Source organism: Ceratosolen solmsi, unplaced genomic scaffold (assembly GCF_000503995.2).
Source record: "Ceratosolen solmsi marchali unplaced genomic scaffold, CerSol_1.0 scaffold27, whole genome shotgun sequence".
Classification (NCBI taxonomy): Eukaryota; Metazoa; Arthropoda; class Insecta; order Hymenoptera; family Agaonidae; genus Ceratosolen; species Ceratosolen solmsi.
Window position 1 is genome coordinate 933,913 of NW_011948426.1, and position 23,049 is coordinate 956,961.

General features: G+C 25.1%; 1 protein-coding gene across 6 annotated transcripts in view; it reads right to left on the reverse strand.

Moving 5' to 3' along the window:
- Positions 1-21,223, reverse strand: part of Syt7 (Synaptotagmin 7) — a 78,830-nt gene extending 57,607 nt beyond the window's left edge. For 2 of the 6 annotated variants that reach the window (XM_011500659.1, XM_011500658.1), the window contains exons 1-2: positions 20,942-21,223; positions 18,797-19,785 (exon numbers count right to left, since the gene is read on the reverse strand). In XM_011500659.1, coding sequence (XP_011498961.1) covers positions 18,797-18,885 — 89 coding nt within the window. In that variant the 5' untranslated portion in view covers positions 18,886-19,785; positions 20,942-21,223. Of the gene's footprint in view, positions 1-173; positions 207-4,372; positions 4,403-18,796; positions 19,786-20,941 lie in introns of all 6 variants that reach the window. The other 4 variants (XM_011500656.1, XM_011500655.1, XM_011500654.1 and 1 more) reach the window with 4 other exon arrangements.
- Positions 21,224-23,049: the final 1,826 nt, after the last annotated feature.

The following is a 23,049-nucleotide window of genomic DNA, read 5'->3' on the forward strand; positions in this document are numbered from 1 at the left end:
CAAGAAAATGATCGCAGAAAATTTGTTTGAATTTTTAAAATAAATTTCTTAAAATAATTTTATAAACTTGCGATTGTATTTGGTTATATACTGTAATATTCTATTGTAAGTAATGATTATTCTAGAAATGTAATAAAGTTGACTACGGTAAAAATATTAAATCTGTACTTAACTCATTTTCGCCAGCATTTGGACGTGAGTGGTTTCTGTAATATCAATAATTTTAGTTCGTATAAATTATAATTCGAGATTTGTATGAAGTAAAAATACATAATTTAAGCAGCGAGACTCTAGCAAACTCCTATTTATATACTTTATTAAAGTAAATTAATGCAATCTCGATAAATATTCTATATAGAAATTATGTAGCCAAGCTTCGATTTATAGTGATTTAAAAAGGAAATAAAAAATCGTCAATGACTTTCAAGATAAACTGTAACTAAATTTAAATGGTAAATTTGAATGATCGTTAGAAAATTTATCTATAATATTAAAAATTACTTAGATATTAAAATATAAGAAACATTATTGATATTGCTGTAAAATTAAATTAAAAATCTTTAAAGTCATTGGTAAGTCGTGAGGAAGGATTATTCGTTAATTCCATTTTAATCATAACAATCAGCATTCAAGTTAATGACATACGTAAAATTATCTATCGAATATTCTATTTAATCGATCATCTACTTATATTCCATCTTTTTTTCATCATTGACGATACGACTGTAATGACGAAACAGTTAATAGTGCAGCTGCTAATGGCGCTTGCTGCGAAAAGTCTAAAAAAAAAAAAAAAATCTTTTAAAATTGCACTAGCAATGTAAAGTTTGAATGATGCTGTTCTCATTATTTTTTTTTTTTTTTTTTTTTTTTTTTTTCGTTTGTCCGAACGTCACATGCGTCATTGGAGTGCATTAATGAGGCCTCGCAAGGCATCCATCACATGCAGAGCTTTTTGTAATAGAACTGTCTAATAGGCGGCTGCATGTCGGCAAAGGACATGAATGTGTTTTGCATTCGTTTATTCGTTTAATGAGAGCGTATGTTAAGGTACGAATTTATGTATGTGCGCTTATTTATATAACGCGAAAATATAATGAGAAGGTGAAAGTACGTGAGTTACGACATTTTTTAACATTCGACGGAATTATTACAATCGAACGAACACGAGTTGTTTCGATAAAGCCTTTTATGCTTCCATCTATTATTTGAAAAATCAAGGGAAAATCTGATACAATAATGCTTCTAATCATTATCAATGTTCTAATCTAATTATTTCTTTTTTATATCTAATGATTCATTTTAGTGAAGCTTTCGTTTTATGAGAAACTAGTAAATTTTCAATTAACTTTATTAATAATTGTTAATAATTTAAGTATTTCTTTGAGTGGAATAATAGAATTTTTCATTATTATCGCTAAGCTACTGAAATAATATCGTTTCCTTTCTAAAATACCAATTACAATATAGAAATAAGATATTATTATGAAAATATTAATAGTCTCTGCTTATTATTGCATTTCTAGCATTATTTATGATATTTTAGGAATTAGGTAGTATAGTTTATTAATTATGCTGAGAAAATTTACATAACATAAAAATAATAATATTACGTAAATATCAGAGTAAATAGGTAAAAGTATTTCTAAATATAATTAAATTTTAGATATTTTAGTAAGTAATTTTTCAGTGATTAATATAAAATAGAGTAGTAAAAATAAAATGTGATATATTGTAGGCTAAAAAATATAAATTTTATTTAAGAACATATAGGAATACTTTCATATTACATATAAGACATCAATAATATTCTTTTCATTTCGTGTCTTCTGTTATTCAAAAGTTATGTGTTATAATATTATAGGTTTTTATGTAATGTAAAAATTATGATTTGATGTATATTGAAAATTCATATTAAGTAGACATTAGCAGAAAAATAAATAAAAGTGGTTTAACAACAAATAATTAATAGGTTGATGCAGATTAAAATTATTGTTAGAAATAAAAAATAATTTCAGTTCATACTTTATGTACATTTTCAATTGATAGATGTAATATAAAATATGAAATATAAAATATGAATATAAAAATATATATATATATATATATTTTTTTTTTATATAAATATTTTAAAAGCATTAAAAGTATTTTTTATACTAAGCAATTTTATGAAAATCTCGTCTAAGTTTTTTTATATTAAATCAATCTCATCGTATCTACTTCATTCCACTGTGATATTTTATCAAATTATTTTAAAAACAATACTGTGTTGCTGATTATTTATCTATTAGTGATTTATTATACATTCGAATGTTTCTGAATTTAATTTAATTTGACAGTAGCTTAATTAGTGATTTAATATTTAATAAATCATATAAAACTTATAAAATGATATTTGATAATTATTAAAAATAAACTAATTGTTTAATTTTCATTCTTCGCATTAATCTTACTATGAATACTTTCCCAACTATAATGATAATTACTATTATATAAGTAATGTACATATTACAATTTCTATTAATGTAATAAATATTTAACAGATAATTAATAATGCAGACAGGGTGCTTTATATTTTCAAAAGTCTAAATATTGAACAAAGTTATGGCTAAAAGTCAACGAATAAATAAAGCTTAAATACTAAGCTCTTAACAAGTAAAATTGAGCCACTCAATGTTATTTGTCCTTTTTACTTAAATTTGTAAATTTATTGGTATAGTTCATATATTTTGTTGTCACTTCAGTTACGTTAAAAATGAATAATATAAAAAAAAAAATGCACAATGTAATCGAATGAATATATTATCGATTGCTCATAAATTGTTTATAATTCTAATGTATTGTAATGAAGAGACTAATATCTTATTTATTAAAGACATAATAGTACGAATGCAGATCTGTTGATTTTGAGGATATTAAGTGATTTTTAAATATTAAGTGACTTGTATCATACCAATGAGACATGCATGTATAGCTCATGATTTTCCAAGACAAGCTCATGCACACTTAGCAATATTTTATACATCAGTTATTATTCATTAATTATAAATTTATATTAAATCTTACATTTAAAATGATAATAAATAATCTAAATAATTTTTGCAAGAATAATTAATGATTAAAAAATAGTCTTCTTTATAAATATTAGACTTATGTTGATAAAAACATTTTGAAATTTTACGTTTATTATTAGCTTATTATAAATGATTATTCTTTAACATTGATAAAATTAACTTCGTTCAATGATATTATTATTACTTTCACCATTCAAGGCCTTTTATTATAAAATATCGTTCGGTATATTTAAATGAATTTTAATTTTTAGAAAATATATGCATATGTACAATATATAACAATATATACAACATAATATTATACAATAATGTTTACTTAAAAAAAAAAACAAAAAATTAAAAAATGAATTAAGTTGAATGTTTGTAATTTGCACAAAATAAAATATTAAATGCATATGGACCGAATTATACTATGATAAAAGGCGTCAATTTTATGTTAAACGTTTCTACAAAAAGAAAGCTTTATTTATGTGTTTTTTTACATGATAAAAAACTTTTATCATAACAAAAATATCATCTCTTAATTAGTAGAAAAGATAAATTTTACATTTTGTCTTCATTTATCATGTTTATACAAATTTATTATATAAAATAAATCATATAAAATAAATAATAATTATATACATTATTATATCACAAATTGGCCTTTCTAACACGAAATTTCATTTTGGAAACAGATTGGAGCAACATATATGCAATTTATAGTACATAACATGAATCAATAGTCAGCTTTAATCTGAGTATATAAATATAAACAAAATAAATCTTCATGGCGTATTGTCATTTGAATATATTTTCTTAATACATATTTTAACGATATAATTTGCCTAGATTAATTTTTATCATATAAATACTTTTCTTTACACATTACTTTTTATGGAAATGTAATCGTTATTAGTAATTTAACTAATCAATATTTTCACATACTTGAATAATGTTTAATAAGCACAAAATTGATTGCTCCTAGTAATTTCACTAGATAAAAAAAAAATCGTTTACTCCTTTTACTTATTTCTGAAATTTTACACTATATTATATTATATTTTATTATATATAGAAGTGTGCATGTGCGTATATATATATATATATATATATATATATATATATTAAAGAGAATAAGTGGATGCTTTAAAAGAAAAAGTGAGAGCTTAGGACTGGGATTAGATAAGCTATAATAACGCACGAGCACTATGTCCATTAGAAACATAGAAATGTCGAGCGTGTAAGAGAATATAAGAATATCGTGCATGTGAAATTTAATTGCTTCTAATGATAGAAGAGAAATACTTAGAATATACCTTTTCTCTTCGATAGCTGGTGTAACTGGTCTGAAACCCATAAAAAAGTCATCATGTAACAAAAATTTTTAGTTGGCATAGCGCTCAATTTGCTGAACTTATTGATGATAATTGAAAAAAAATCACCGAATTCAATGAAACCTATTCTAATTGAAAAAAATTTGTACTTTGTACGATATAATTGACATCCATTATAATTCATACACTACGAATTTTGCTTCAAATTCCTGCATATATATATGTATTGATTCATCTACGTTCTTATTGTATCTTTTTCTTTGTTGACACGAAACTATACATTAATGATTTCATTTATTATGATTTTCATTTACGATGCTCAAGCACAATTATTTACAAATTCTCAACGTATAATGTTGATTAAATATCGAATATCTATGTATGCCCATACATTCTTTTCTTGTTAGACTAGACTTTCTTAGATATTTAATAGCTTCTTTAAGAAAAAATCATGTGATTATTATATAAAAGTCAATAACAAATTATTAGTTAAATTGTTTCTAAATAAATTGAAGTTATAATTGGTTTGTCGAATAAATTAAAATGTAAATCTCTTTAAATTATTAAAATTTTTAATAATCAATAAAGAATTCAAGTAATATTTTTTATTAAATATATAATTTTCATACAGTGTATTGGATGAACAAAGTTGTTATGTAAGATAATAAAACTTCAATCTTATACTATTTGATATGATTATCGCTTTTGTCGGAATTCATATGTCTAATAATCAATTTTTTTTTTTTATAGTAAATGATTTCAGTATAGGAATCATTTTAATATAAAGATTTCATCTCATATATTGTATTACATTTATATCATATCAATATGAAATAATTATTCTGTTTTTAGTAATTGTTTTAAACTATTGTTCAAATTATATTTTTACGAAAATCAATTACTATATAAAGAAAATTCATTTTCATGTAATTATGAAAATCTATTAGTAGAAACATATTTTAATTTTTTTTTTATTTTTATATTTAATTTTTAGCGTACTTTTTATAATATTGAATGAGTTACTTTTCTAGAATATACTCCTGAATTCATTCAAATATTTAAGTATTAAAAAAAAAATTTTTCTCTTATTTTTATTGCAGAAATTGTATTGTAATTGTTACCTTAGAATTTATTGTACATTTATTAATATTTCTGAATGTCTTTTTATTATAAGCAAATTTTATAATTTTATTAAATGGATTAACATGAAAGTCATGAATCTTTGGATAATATTTATGAATTTTTTAGTAAGTATTGTAGAATTTCCTTTGGATTATATAATATTGATAAGAGATAATTCTTCGAATTTGCAGGAAAATTAGTATTTAATGAATATTTTTCTCGCAATTCTTTATAATTAAAAATAAAATATCCTACGTATCTAATATTGACCATAGAATTTTTATATTTCACTTACATAGTTAAAATATTCATTTATGTTTGTGCATTGTTTTGTTGTAGATTTGTAAAGATACTTCTTTACTGTTCGAGAATGTAAATTTTTGTAACTACCAGTTTACAGAATTACTTATCGTTTAAATTTATAATTATTTACAATGTGGATTAAGCAACAAATAGATGCAGTAGATCATATGCGAATAAAATGATAGTATTTTTCATTATCGTAAAAAATTTATTTCTTTGATGATAATAGAAATGAAATGAAATACTGTATATTAGGTTTCCTATATAAATATAAAACTTTTTGAGATTGTTAATGTAAATGCGATATTCTATACTGGATTTTTTTATAAACTTTAAACTAGCTTGCATAAGTATGTCAAAGAAATAAAGTCAATTATAATTAAAATGTAATCTTAACTATATATCACGGCTATAAAACTTTACTTTGTTTCTGTATTTGATCGAACGATATAGAGATTATAAAATCATTTATGATCAAGGAAATAATTATCTTTTGGAAATAGTAATAGGAATACAATGAATTATATTATATTATATCACTCATTCAAAAAATTGAGAATAATTAATATTTATTCATTATAATTATGCGTAAGAAATTTATTTGCAATAAATTCAAATCCAGCTCATATAAATAATTATTACAATTCGTATGTTATATTCATTAATATTTATACTATTGCATGTGCATCAAAATTTTTTTACTGGCGTAAAAGTTAGTGATAAAAAATATTTTAAATAAATAAATTCTGAAGAATAATACATATGACGTTTAAGTAAGATACAAATGATAAATTAACTAACAAATATATAACATTATATTTTGTATTTTGTATTTGTGAAACTATATATGATATATAAAATCATTAGTACATTCAGTAATTATAGAACCATTAGTACATTCAGAAATATTTATTTCGTTATAATTAATTATAATTATAATTAGCATTTAAAATGTTTATTGTCCATTTATTCTAAATTTAAACAATTTCTTCAATATATAATTTAAAATATATAATTTTTAAGACGTATTTGTTATTAATTTATAAATCTGAATAATTCGAAATTAGCTCTTAATTTGGATTTGAATGCGAATGTTTTATGTAATCGATGTTGTATTTACCGTAAATAGTACCATCATATGATTTACCAAACTATAAAATATTTTAACAATATTTAACTATATAAGCTAATTTTTAATTCGCTATTTATAAATATATTATAATTAAAAATAAGGGAAAATGACTGTAATTTTTATCTAAAGTAATATCGAAAATTAAAACTATATTCCATACTAATTCGTAATAACAATATAAAATGAAAAACCAAAAATTATTTATTTAATTATTTACTTTTTAAGTCTTTAAATTTATATATACAAAGTTGTGGATTTTGATAAAATTCACTCTTTTTAACACGTATACTGGATTTTAAAACTAAAAGAAATAATTTGTGTTTGCTTCTTTTATAAGCATCCCAATTGTTGCATAAAATTTTTTAAAATTAAAAAATTTAGTTGACCGAAGGGCAGCGTATTTTTAATAAACTCATTTAGTAAAAAAAAAAATACCATAATAAAATACTGATTAAATATCGAAATGAATATTTACAAGATATACTCATTGTTATTTATATTATATGAACGTGAGAATATTACATTTGTGTTATAATAAGTAATTGAATTATGTATTAAAATTAAGACACTTGGCTTCCTAAGTATATAAAGTCGAAAAAAATTATTAATTTAAACGTCGATATTAAATCAGATTTAAATGCCATTTTTATGCTAAAATCGACTTTGAATCACTTTTCTATAAATTCACCGAAAAATTCGACTCATCCTGTACGGAAACATCTATCCCACGCGTTCACGTAATGTATCACACCGCATATGACTATATGTTTTCGTTCATAGAAATATACTGCACTATTTGGTATTCAGTCTGTTTCGTGAATTTATGTACATGCATATGAGGCATTCCATGTGCAATCATTCGCTTTTATTAAGTCCATATGTTAATATCATAACAAACGTTATATTCTAATATCCTTTAATATTGTTTTCATATAATTTAGTAGGATTTTTTGTAACGCGGATACCGTATAATTTCCTTGTAATATTTTTAAAGTATTGGAAATATTTATGTCTGCTACCAAAATTAATGCTTTAGTATAATGCACACCATTATTTTCATTAAAGTTAAAGCTACGAATCTTACTACGCTCCAAGTGATTCAATGAAATTTTGAATAGGAATATATTTTTGGCAATATGATGTTAAATCTCTTCAAAAATCGTCAAAATTTATTTATGAAGGTTCGAATAGATCGTTGCTAGAGACCTTCTAAATAATATATTTTTACTATTATATCTTATGATTCACCACGTTAAGCGAGGCATTATTACATACGCACGAAGACCGTGAATAGCTGAACTAATGTCTAGTTATATTATAATATAAAATCAGAAATTGAAAGATACGGAATTGATATGTTGAATGCATAAAAAATTGTTTTTTAAATATTAATACATGTTGAAGAATGTAAAAATTGAATTAAAATGTAAATATAAAAGTCATTTAGGATATAATGAAGAGTGTCAAAATCAAATAATTCGGTATATATAGATTTGAAAGAATTTGGAAAAGCTTTATGAACAATTTTTACATATTATGAATTTGCACATTTATAAAAAAACATTTGAAAGATTTGTAAGTTTCATTCGTAATCTTTAATGTTAAATAAAGAAAATTTCTTGCTATAAATTTTAATTTAAAAACCTAAATTTTTTTCATGTCCAATTTTATCATTACAAAGTCATTATATTAGAAGAATTAGTTTCTTTGTTAAAAATCAATTTGTCATAATTTATTGTTTTATAATACAATGTATTGCGTAACTCAGATTATATTTAAATGATCTTTATTTCAAGTTATAAACGACAAGTTGCATACCGAAAATGCTTTAAGAAACACAAGTACTTCGAAAATTATAATTAAAAATCTAATGTCATAAAGAATGTGGATATTAAACTATTTCTTAATAGTGCCGAGAATTTACATCATTTTAACAATATTGGATAATGTTCTACATTTGAAAATAATACAAGTGTATTGCCGACATTAACGTCTCGCGCTATCTCACACGCTTATTGCATTGTCAATATTCGCGCGTGCGCACCTACTTACTATTCTCTTCCCGGATGTGATAGCCGCAGCTTATAAATTAATCGGTGCTCTAAAATTATCCGTTAGAAATAATTTACCTATATCGATCACAGTGATACAAACAGTATTCTTGTACATAAGACGACGGCGAATAACAATGTACGCGACAAATACCACGACGTTGAGAACGAATACCTCGATAATGGCTTAGCTTTCAGCATTTCACATAATTGTAACATTCTTCTCCCCTCGATTAATTACTGCTTTGAGTACAACTACTAAGCGCACATATTATAGTACCATTGTTTGTTTAACCTATTTTATTAATGGTTGATAAAGTAATATATATATATATATATATATATATATATATATATATATATTTATGACATTAAATATATAAGAATTTAAAAAATAATATTTTGTAGACAAATACAACTGAAGATATTTGAGTCTTTGTTTAATCAGGTATTTTATTATGTTAAGTTTTCATAATGTCAGCACATTCGGTAGTTTTGATAAAACAAGTTCCAAAGTAATAAAAATTTCCAAATATAATTCAAATGTTTTATTCCTTACAACTTTATTTACTAATTTTAAAAATTTTTCAAACGTATATTTGGAATAAATAAAATTATAGGATATTTACATTACAACATAAAATGAAATTTAATATCGTATATTATAAATGATTTAAGTTTCATACAACTTTATGCCCTTAATACTTATTGGCATACATAAATATTACATATTTCTGTTTACACATACATATATATACATATACAATCGTATGTATTGAAAAAAAAAAAAAAAAAATCATGCGTAGATAAGTTGTCGAAAATTATATATAGAATAAAAATTATGTTAAAACTTCACTCATAGTATATAAAAAATTTATGTTAAAGCACAATCCGTAGTAGCATCGTTAGATATGCTATTATTATACATTAATGATGAATTACCTTTATGGGCAAAAACAATAATCTTAATTTTTTATCAAGTAATATGAATATATTATGTGTATCATTATAAATGCCACTGTTATGAAGTTTTCTTAGACATTCTGTTCATAATACTCTTTAAACTTTTAAAATAGTTATAGCGTTGTCAATGTGTCACTTTTAAAGCGTCTAAAGTTTTATGCTAGAAATGTTTTAATTTCTCAATTAAGTACATTATTTAAAATATTTTTATTTTATTATAATTTGAAAATAATACGTTATACTTTCCTTACGGAGATAATTTGCAAAATTATTTACATCATTGTTTGAAATGTCATACGACAATCACATTTCAAAATATAGCTGCATCATGTTGATATATTACCAACAATCAGAATGAAAAATATTCTTAATGGTAAATATATGACTTTATAGTTTAAAATATATTTAAATCCTATAAATATATTTAAGTATATATAAAAATATAAATTTAATATAACCTGAATAGAAACGAATACATTTACTTATTACTATACAGATTATACTTTGTGTTAAAATGATAAATATAGGCTTTCTGACATTTTAAAAGCAAAAATCTTATTTGCCATTGTAACCTTAAAACTATGTAGTATAAGAAGGTAGCGAAACAATTTTTGAAAAAACTTAAGATTTCTTTACTTACGCACTGTATTTAAAACATCGATTATTTCTATGAATATAATATTTCATTCTGTTATTATAGCATAAAAGTATTTTGATTTTATAAATTTTCTATATTTATAATTTGAGAAATCTGAAAATATTAAACAAAATAAATGAAAACGTTCTATTGCGTTGAATTTTGAATAATTATACAATTGCAGATTTTTATTTATGTAAAAATATTTAATAATTTATATTAATAAAGAAATAAAAAGTACAAGAGCAGTCGGACGATATGTAAGACAGGATAAAACAGATAAAGAAACAGACCACACCTTTCTTAAAATAAATCTTGATAAAAAGGAACCATTCTTAAAACAGTACAGAATCGATTGGTTGGTTATATTTATCCTGAATAAAATATACAATTGCATAATATTGGTTTAATAAACGAATTCAAATAAAATGCAAATGTCGCTGAAGCTTTTACCATTAAATATTTTTGACTCAGTCAGAACTCATTATTCAATTATTTCTTTACCACATTATTATAGATTATAATATACATATAAGGCATTATATTTTTATGCTACTTTTTTTTTTTTAACCTATATTACGTGTTTTAATTAACTATTTCTTTTCTCGAAACTCCGATTCGTTTTTACGATATTTTAATATTTTAATAGTCTTTAATTGCTTCCGTCCGAATCAATATATTACTTATTTGTTTTTGTTGATTATAATAAAATAAAAATTGCATACTGGAAGCTGTAATGCTCATAATATGCAAGTAGAAGTTAATAATTTTTTATTCCTATTTATAAAAGTATGAAATTCGATTCTTTTGTATACACAACTGTTTGTAACTAAATACAGTTTTAAAATATCTATAGGCTTTATTTGTTCAAAAAAATTTACGAGTAAAACAAATAAGAATATGAATTATTTGAAGAAAAATAATGTTCCATTTTATATATCAAAGAATAAATTTCATTGATCAGAATTTTCAACTAAATCGGATCATAAATAATACGATCATAAATAGAATAAAGAATGTAAGAAGTTTGAGGATAATGAAGAATATGAAGAAGATATAAAATGTATGAACAAAAAATTTATGATGGAAAAAATATTAAAAATACGAAAAAGAAAAGAAGAAGGAAAAGACATCAAAAGTCTATTCAAAGAATAAATTTCATGTTATAAGTAATGCATGGATTATAGAAAATTAATGGTAATAATGAAATAAAGAGAAGAAAATATATTGATCGCATTATAACAATACAAATGAGTAAAAACAGTAAACTAAAACATAAACTTATTTTAATCTGAAAGAGATCTAATGCACGATACAATTTTACAAATTATGTACAATAATTCAAAAGAGATTGAATTCCTTTTTCTTTTAAGTGCAATATTTAAATAGAAATACAATAACTAATTGGATAAATATTATATGAATATTCATGAAAGATATCTAAAGGCAGAGAAGAAAATCTATTGAGAATCAGATTTTTAAATTTGTAGATTAAAATATAACTGATATAATCAAAATTTATTAAAACAAAAAAATTGAATAAAACCATGAATATTAAGCCATATATGTAGAAATGTTTGAAGAAATAGTGATAGAAAAAATTGCAATAACTAGAAAATAGAGAGTATACATAGAAAATAAAAAGGTTGATGTTGTACATAATGAAAAAATAAACGAGAGCATTAATATATAATAAAAAATTTACAAGAAGAAAATTAGAAAATAACAGCACCAGTTAGTGCTAATAATAAATGATAATATAAAGAAAAAATTCATTAGGGTGAAAAATTAAAAAGTATGAGCAAAAATTAATTTACATAAAAATAAAAAATGTAATCAAAGAACAAAATTGTACAGAATAGATGTTATCAAATTACAAAAAAAAATCCACCATAATTTAATTGAGACATGAATTAAGTTTATATTATTGTCCGAATAAAGCACTAATATGAAAGTATTAAAGTAGAAATTGTCTATCTTTATGATGAAATTAGATAGTTTAGATTAATATTTGTTTATTCTATAAGTCTTCGATAAATTTCGGCAGTATTGGTCTAAAATCTTTGTTAATAACAAGCGTAAATCGATGGAATTTTTATTGTTAAAAGAATATTTTTCATAAAATTCATATGAAATGTAAATTGCAAAGAATTTTGATATAATATACAACACTATACAATAAGTTTATCTAAAATTCAATTATAATTTCTGTTTTAATTTTAAATGTGAAAATTTCTAATTGCCCTATACAAGCAAAGAGATACTCGCATAGATTTAAAAAAATATATATGGAAAATAGTGAAGATGAATCAGTCAGTCGGTGACCAAAGTGTTGGGTTTATGTCGCAGCATTCGCTATCCTACCTTAACCGCAAACTAAATGCACGAGCGATCAGGTAAAGAGGAGGAAGAAGAGAGGAAGAGAGAGAAATAGAAGCAGTTACATATCTACACATATGCGCAGCTGCGATACCGAGGCCGTGTAAGCATAGAATGCCACAAATTGGATTGAACAATATAAGTAATTAATCGATTTAGATAGAAAGAGAAGAGATAGCTGAGATAAATAAAAGTATAGAGTGGGAGGGAAACTTTTATCCAGAATGTATTATTGCAATATTTATTTAATCAAAGTATCTAGTATCTACATGTCTATATAAATTCATAAATATTTCATTGATTTATTGGTACAATAATATGAACTGTATAATTGATCATCTGGAATATTTGGTAAACTACTGTTCATAAAATATTAATACTAATGTAACTAATAGCAAATTGAAGAGGAAACAACATTGACTTAGTTTTACGTAGTCTATTATATCATAATTATGCAAATGTAATATCGTGATTATTTTATTAAAATTAGTATTAAGGAGTCAATTTATGGATATTTGAATTTTATTATTGGCTATTATTATATTTTCATAGGAACTTTTCAATTAACTTTATTAGCTACTATTACAAAAATCCAATAATTCGGCTTATATCAACATAAATACTACGAAAATATACAATTTTTATATTGCTGTTCGTTCTATTTTCTATTCTGTTCTTGTAAAATTTTCTATATAATATTTAAATAACTCATGATTCATTATTTGACATTAATATTATTATAATTATAATTAATTACAAATTTCGTACTTAAATTTTCGTATCATTATAAATTGTCTTGTAGGTCAGTATAAATTTATAGCACAATTTATTTTTTTCATTATAACGAAACGACATGAAAATATGTTCAATACTTAGTTAATTGTAAGGTTATAGAATAAGAAGTATAAAAAACTTTAATAAAACGTATTTCTACATTTTATAACATTGATTTTTGTAGAATGAATCAAATTATGATAATTATCTATTGATTTTTATACTTGGTTCAATAAAAATTTCATTGAAAAATTAATTTCATTATAATGTGGTAATTTAATATTGTATAAGACAAGAAATAGTCTTTAAATAATAATGCTTGAAAAATAATTAGAAATACGAGTGATAGAATCATTGTTATAACGATTATTAATAGATATAAAGAGGTACGTTACAATTTAACCAATAATCATAGTATAATATGAGTTAAAAAATTCTTTATAGATTTAGTAAATAATATATAATAGAACAATAGTATAATATTTATTTAAACATTTAAATTAAATAAAATAAAAATTAGTCAATGCAATAATAACATCAACAATTAATTTAACTCAATTGCATTGAATTTGTATATGCATACCATAAATAATATACTTGCAGATATAAATAATCAAACATCAAGATGTAAAAAATATAAAAAAAACTTAGCCCTTACATTAATTAATTTAGTTAATATAAACATTCGTAACTTATATATAATAATGCTAATAAATTGATTGAGACATAAAAAAAATACGACCCTACAGGGACAGGACTATCTGGTACTATTTTTTAATGAAAAATAATATATCTTGGAATAAAAACATAATAATAAATAACTGAAGTAACAAGAAAAATGTAAAAAAGAAAAAAAAAGAATGCTAATGATAAATAAATTTAACAGTTACAAAATAAAATAATATAAATTTATCGTTGTGTTAGATTGTAACATATTCAGTTTTTTTTCAAAAAGAGTCACACTATTATACTCGATTTTAAAATATAGTATTTGAAAAAAATTAAATTTTTACAACCCATCTATCATTGACAAGAAAGATAAATTGGTGAAATATTACTATTAATAATTCAGTTATATCAAATAGAAAGATAAAAGCAAAATAATAAATTAATAAAAATACATATTAATGTTAGTCATGATGTAAAATAAAAGTTATTTATTCAAATTATTTGAAATCCTTATATAATGAAATACCAAGCACTGTTAATTCTTTAATTAAATTTCCTTTTAAAATATATCATTGGATTTATACTAGGAAATGGAAAACAATATTATAAATAAGAAAGCTGAAGTATTTTATTATAGGGACGATTTTAAATTTAGTAGAGTAAAATAGCGCAATTATAATTAAAAATACAAAATTTTTAATACTATAATATTATAAATGAGTATAGAAACAATATATATATATATATTATATTATTTTAATGAAAGATATACGCTGCTATTAAACAAACTAATATAGAAAATTAACAAAATTAATATGTAAATTGGTTTTTACAGGCAAATATAATCGATAAAATGATAAATTCTTTACAAAATCAAAAGTCAGAAATTATTTTTTTATTTTACTCTCAGCATAATATATTAGCTATACCACATATTTAATGATACTTGGACGTTAAATATAGATATTTAAGCTATTAAAATATATATGAAATTTTTATATATGAAAACAACGTTTTAATCTAAATGGATTATTGTAATGATAAAATCAAAATCAATTTAAGAAAAATAAAACATAATTAATAATACTTAATTTAAATAGAAATAGATATTGATTGATATTCAATACTCTGAATTTTATCATTTTTAATATAACTTATACGTAAAATAACAATAATTAAATTGTACGCTTTTATAAATTTGAGTATTGAAATTTATTATTTATTTTAAGGGGATTGAATTTATATATTAGCTCAAATTAAAACAAAAAATATATATATAATAGTTTAGTAACTTTACAGACGAAAGATTGACAATTATACTGAAAATTAATGATTCGTTAAAATTTTATAATAAAATGTGTAATTAATGAATGTTTATACTAAGTGGAAATAATTCATTTATTATATTAAATAAAAATACCTTTTTGAAGTTATAATTTTTAACTAAAATTGAAGCTAATTAATTTGTCGCTCATTTGAAAGCTACAACTTATTTTATATAGGAAATTCTTAATTTACCATTAAATTAAATAAATATTTTTTAAATATATACAGTAAAAAAATTTCGTTGAGTTTACTAAACAATATTTCTTTGAGTCTGACTATACAATGTATGGCCAATCTTCTATCCAATATTAATATTCGTTATATATTCATAATGATTTTGTTATAACTTTATTCTAAATTAGACATTAATAAATTTTGAATAAATCAATAGATAATGATTTGAATTAAATTGAAACATTTTCTCAGTTATGTATATTGTTTATACGCAGGTCAAAAAATACTTGTAAAATCTCCTTCTTTATAAACGTATTTAAATACTTTTATCTACTCAAAGCCTTGCACAAATATATATATATATATATACGATATAAAATAATTCTATTGGGAATTATTCAACGTCAAAAATATTAGTAAAATGAGGCTATAGGTTTACACATGCCATTTGGTATCAATTTCCCGCGAGACATTTATGATATTCACTACGACATATAACCAAAAGCTAGAATAATTCTCAATGTAATTGTATTCAAAAGCTTACGCGATTTCCATAGATCATATAAAATTTATAAATAAAGATCATTAAAAACTAATAAGTTCTATCTATTGCGAATAAAGATTATTTTATAAACTTTTATCAGAATATTCGTATGACTCTTCATAGTAGATAACAAGAATTTCATTGCCAATAAATATATTATTCTTTTTATCATCTCAATTTCTAGCGACAATGAGGAATAATAAACACATCTATATAACTATAATTTCATTTTATTAATGAACATTTCAAAAAACATACGTTTTAAATTATTTTTCAATATCAAAATAGATGGAGCATGCAGCACGCACAACCTTTATGATATATTACATTAAAGATTATTTGGAGTATGTCACTGTAACTGAGCATATTTATAATCAATGTTTAAATTAGCAATGCAAATAATATTAAATATGTTCAATTAATATTCTTCTATTATAAATACACGTTTGTATCTGAGACATTGCATCAACTTATTTTAAAATGTAAACTAGCATATGATTATTAAATATAAAATGTAACTAGAATATGATAATTCAGACTTTTACATCAGTTGGGCTGCGTCTCTTCTTCGCGTAAAATTCAAAATTTAGTCGGAATATAATTAAAGTCCCGAAAATAATGACGCAATTGATTAAATCAAGTAAATATCTCACGATTCCAATATTAGGAGGAAATTTATTTTAAGCATTAGTCGTCATTGCCGACGTGTAATATCTGAAGAGTCCTTGCTACTGTCACCTTAGTCCTTACATAACGTCCCTTATCAATCTCTTCAGCTTGTGCATCTTGCACTCGTTGGACATACATTGGAAGGTTATATTGAGATCCATTGAGTGTGACAAGGACCTCTTCATCATACATAATACTACTAAATATATTTTCTTAATAAATTAGGATTGTATTAAATAAAGTTAAATTGAGTTTGTTTTTATTTGATTTTGCGTTTTTTTTTTTTTTTTTTTTGTCATTATTTGGACATTAGAACTTCTTATATATATTAAAACAATCTTTAAATGCAGTGAAGTAATAATGTTTTATATTCATGATAAAAATAATAGTCATTTCTATTGTAGAATAATGAGATAATATTAATGAAATAATAAACATTGTCTATGTAATTAATGTTTTTGCTATTTAAATGACTAATAATAAATTAATATTCCTGTTTCTTTTTTCTTTTAATTTATAGCATTCCCATTCAAATGCATATCCATTCTAAATAAATAAATTAAAGAAATTTTAATTCCTATATCAAATATTAGACGCTTTAATGTAACACATTTCCAGTTCCTAACACATAGGCTTTCAATTCAATTAAAAACTAATTATTATAAAGTAGATAAATAAATAAATTCATTTATTATAATACAGAATGCCAGAAAGGTTGTAATTTCTTGTATACTTTCAGAATCAATCAAACTTTTTTAGAAATCCTGAATTCGTAATTAAAGATTTATGTAATTACAAAAGTATTTCAAATAGCTACGTGTATATATACATATATATATATATATATATATATATATATATATATATAAATATACATGCATATACGTATCAATAAAATAAATTAATTTTAAGCTATATTGATATAAAAAAAAAGTAATGTCAATGTAATTTTTGTTAAGTGGAAAAATGTCACGCCAAAAAAATCAGTTGAATGTTAAATGTTTGATACATTTTTAAAAAATAATAGTTTTTTTATATGTTTTTTTAATTTGATAATTTTGTATACCATATATTATAGGAAATATTTTTAATAACTACTTTTCTCTGATATTATATCTTATACAGAAATTTGAAACAATTTAATAAAAGTTTACCTTTTACTTTAAACGAAAAATGATTTATTGTAGGAGGGCATTACATAGGCAAATTAAAAATCTAAATCATTTATCTTTAATAAATATAGCAATGTATATAGAAGTATTTTTGCATACAACTTTTACAGGACACCATATTTTCACTATTTTTTATATTTAATTAATAATTATATGTAATTCCGTGTACATAGTAAATTTTAATGAATAAGCAATAACTACTTATATAGTTTCACTCATGTGTACCTATAGATTAACTATTTAACAAAACCATAGCCAGCTTAGCAGTAGATAATTATTTAGAATTTCTAAACAATTTACTACGCTTATGTATTTTGCTAGCCAGCCTTTTAATAATGTACTTTTAATTAAATAATAATAAAATAAAGATTAGACTCGTGACTTTAACATGACAAGTTTCAGCGCGTCAAACATAATATACCAATCAAGAGATAAATCAAGTCGAACATGAATAAAAACGCCATAAACTAAATTTCAGTTTATTTACTTACAGGCTTTGAGATAGGAAACGCGAGAGCGCCAACTTGCTGATGCGATTGTTCTTCAGACCATCCAACATCGCCGAAGCTGCGACATCCATATTTCTTAATCTCTTGCTATCACAGAATTATAAATATTGAGCGTGCAGTAAGGTTAAGGCTTTTGCCCTTGATGATGAAAGTAAGAAGAAAATAATGGATGATGATGATGAAGAAGAAGAAGAATGAACGATCTCCCTTTTTCTCTGGGCTGATCTTCCTACCGATGCTATTATTGGTCTCTCTTCATCCACTTAACCAAAAGATAAGTACAATAAGTTCCTGCCGTCCTCGGCAAGGCTATCGAGGTCAAACTCATTGTCTGTCAATCAATCCATCGATGCTTCTTACTTCTGCGTTTGATTTTCTAATATTAATGCTTTTCTCTATCTCTCTATACTTTATTTTTTCGGAATCTAAAACTTATTATCCTAAATCGACGATTTTTAATTACCAAATATTTCGATGTACAGTACGTAGCAGCCGAAAAGTCGAAACTCTTATCGATGGTTAATCGTTGCTTATGTAAATTTTGCGATTATTAATTCCTCTTTCGTTATTGGATAGAGTAATGCATCTAATTATTATATTATTTTAAAATACACTTTGTTTGACTCTTTTGAAACTTCACCTTCGGAGATGCAGTCTTCTTGTTTATTTATTTTTTGTATAATGTAGAAAGAATATAACGCAGACTTTATTTTTATTTTTTTACTTTTTTATTTAACTGGAATAATATTATAACAACGTACACGAGCATCTAAAATTATCGTCTTCTTCAACGTTTTTTTTTGTTTTTTGTTTTTATTTTTTACTAAGCTTTTATCTAATGCGGTAAAGGCGATGGATATTAACAACTTGCGAAAACACTTCAACACTAACTAACGGGCAATCTGCTTGCAAAAAATTTGTTCAAAACAGGAATATATTTTTATCTGTGACAATACGTAGGTATCAAAGATCTATGAAATAAAAAATAATCAATTACAAACATCTGAAAGTAAGAATAGCCAAAATGCAATGCACACACACATTTAATTCACTTATATATATACGTATACGTGTATATATATATATATATATATATATATATATATATATATATATATATACACATATATATATACATATATATATACACACATATATATATATATATGTATTTATGTATGTATGTATATACGTATGTGTAAATATAATTAAAGTTATTTCATATGATGGTTAACTGCACTTCTTACTAATATAATTTCTTAAGATTTTAATTTCCACATATACGCGTAAAATACTTTTTGATAGTTTTCTAATAAGAACACGTGACTATTCTCTTTCACTTATTTCAGTTATTTTCATTCTTAGTTTACTTTTCTTCATTCTTCATTATGATATTTCATGTGTAGATAAAAAATATTTGTCTTCTCTGCCTTTTCTCAACTTTATAACTGAACAATTTTTTACTTTCTACTTATACGATTATATGTCTGTCTGTCTGTGTGTGTGCGTGTGTGTGTGTGTGTGTGTATGTGTATGTGTGTATACGTGAACGCGCGAGTGTGTAAACTTATTTCTTCGTTAAATGCTTGATGAAATGATATTGGATTTATTTTTTCACTATTTGGTTAAGTTGTCATTGACGTTATAAATTTCTGACTTATATTTACCACCGTATTTATCACCGTATAGGCCTTGGAAACTTTGTTTTTGTATTTAGTTACAGTATACACTATACAGCATATATATATATATATATATATATATATATATTTATATATATACATACACTGGTATGCGAATGTATGTATGTGTGTGCTTGTGTACGCGTGCAAGTTTATGTATATTTATAGAACTTGCTTCTCGACGATACTAAATACAACAACTTTTTCAATAAATAATGCGGGTTTATATATAAATCTACATTTACAAATGCATATATGTGTCTATGTATGGAAAATGTACATGAAAAATTATTCTCGCTTTAATTATCAATGAATTAAAGATGTGAATAATAATTGTAATAATAATAATAATAATAATAATAATATTAATAACAACAGCTCTAACAATAATAATTATTATAACGATGTATTTTGTGTTTTTAGCTATACGGAATTGCTAGCGTACATAATAAATTAATATTAAATTTGATGATTTTTTAATTCGATTTTCTTCCTATGGATGATACGGGCTACGACAATGACGGCAATAATAATAACGGTAAGAATGATGGCATGAAGAGCCCCAGGCACGTCGTTGTTCTCGTTTTGGTCTTGTTCGTCTTCGATGAACGTTGTACCTTTAGTTCCGGCATCTCTTTCCGAATCTTGTGTTATATTATTACTCAGCCTTAAAGCAACGTGATCTTCTGTACGGCCGATACAAAGAAAGAGAACGTTGAAAAATAAATTAAAGGCTGCGGATAACTCGCTTTATATCACTACCAGCACCTATAATTGTACGTTATGCGATGTTCGAATGAGAGGCGCACATCTATCACTGTGTCTTTGTTGTAATCGTCGAGGAGCAAAGCGCGCGTGCTAGTCCTCCGACGGTCGGTGAGGCACTGGTAAAAGAGAAATAAAGAGCGCGAGAGAGCAAGAGAGAAAGAGCGTGCCAGACACACAAGAACGCGCACGCAGACATGCGCGCTCACTCGAGACTTTCCACGGATTCACATGCTTGTGTGGGCGCGCGTTGGTGAATGTACGCGCACCGCAATTCGCGATCACTGCGCCTACTACATCGATGACACCGCCGCTTTCTTCGGGTATGTACGATCGTGCAGCGTCAGTAGTAACGGTCGTCCGGCGCTTGACGGTCCGACCACGACTGCCCGCTACTACTGCGCCGATTTCGACTGGCGCTGCAGCTCTTGCACGACACAATGACGTTCACCACCCAGCAGCGACCAGGTGGTGAGCGACAATCGATAGCAAACGATTATCCGCGCCACGATGTGGAGATGTCTTAGCTGCCGTTGGCTCTATTACCCTCCGCGACCTAGGAAAAGCATTCGACAAAAGGAACTGGCCGACGTGTCGCCGTGTTCGCGCATTCGCTTCTTTCCACTTGACTTTCTAGTTGGTACAACTACAACCCCTGCCACCACCACCACCGCCGCCGCTATCACGACTACCACCACCAGTCGCTAACACCGCTACCACCCTGTCAAGTCTATTTATCCGGCGCGTATCCGTGTGTAGGCAACCTCGTAGGAATACGCGCTCACCAGGCGAGTCCACGTTTCCTCGCCGAGAGCGGAATAGGACATCGACAGTAGGGTTAGATGGTACCGAGCTCGAAGCTCCTGCGCGTTATTAGCTATCAGTCACATTTACGAGACTTGGAGTTTAGCAATTCCAAACGCCTGACTCTTCAAAAACTTTTCTCTCCACTTTACTTTCCATTTAATTTAGATTTATCGCTCCTCTTCCGTCTCTAAAATTACTATCTATTCGTTTCACTTTATGCATATCCTATCTCTTGTGCATTATACCGTTACATGGCATATAGTGGACGTGGTAATTTCACGCCCACTGAAAAGAGAGAAAATTGTTAAAAATCAAAAGAAATGGAGATGATTCGTGAGTACTGGATGCTCGAACTCTTCATGGCGATGTCTCTCCCTCTCTCTCTCTCTCTCTCTCTCTCTCTCTCTCTCTCTCTCTCTCTCATGCACAAACTTCCGTAATCAGTATGACCTACCCCAATAGTGCGCGCGCGGCTCTTCTCAGCTGCTATAAACGAACGAATCCCCAAGTTAGTGTATACAGTGTCTCTTTATCTCTCTTCCTACCCGCGCCATCCTACCTTCATTTTGCTACCCCACCCAAAGCTAGTTTCGACCTCTCTCCCTCCAGCCGTTTCCACTTCTCTTACGTACCCACCTCTACGCTGAAATTCTCTAGACTAAAGGAAGAAAAAAAAACGTGCGCGCGTGCGAGACTAAGGGAGAGAGAATGAGAGAGTAAGAGAGCAAGTGTGTTTGTGAGAGGCAGGGAGGGGAGAGAAAGAGAGAAAGAGAGTCAAAAATAATGAGTAGGAGAGATGGAGCATGCTTTGAGAACTATAATGAAAGAACAAGAATGCTAGATATGTATACGTGCTCTCTCCCTCTTTCTATTCAGTGACTGTTTCACCACCGATCTTTCTATTGTTATATTTTTCGACGTATGTTGAAAAGAGATAAAAATAGAAGATAAAGAAAAGGCGAAAGAAATGAACGAATATAA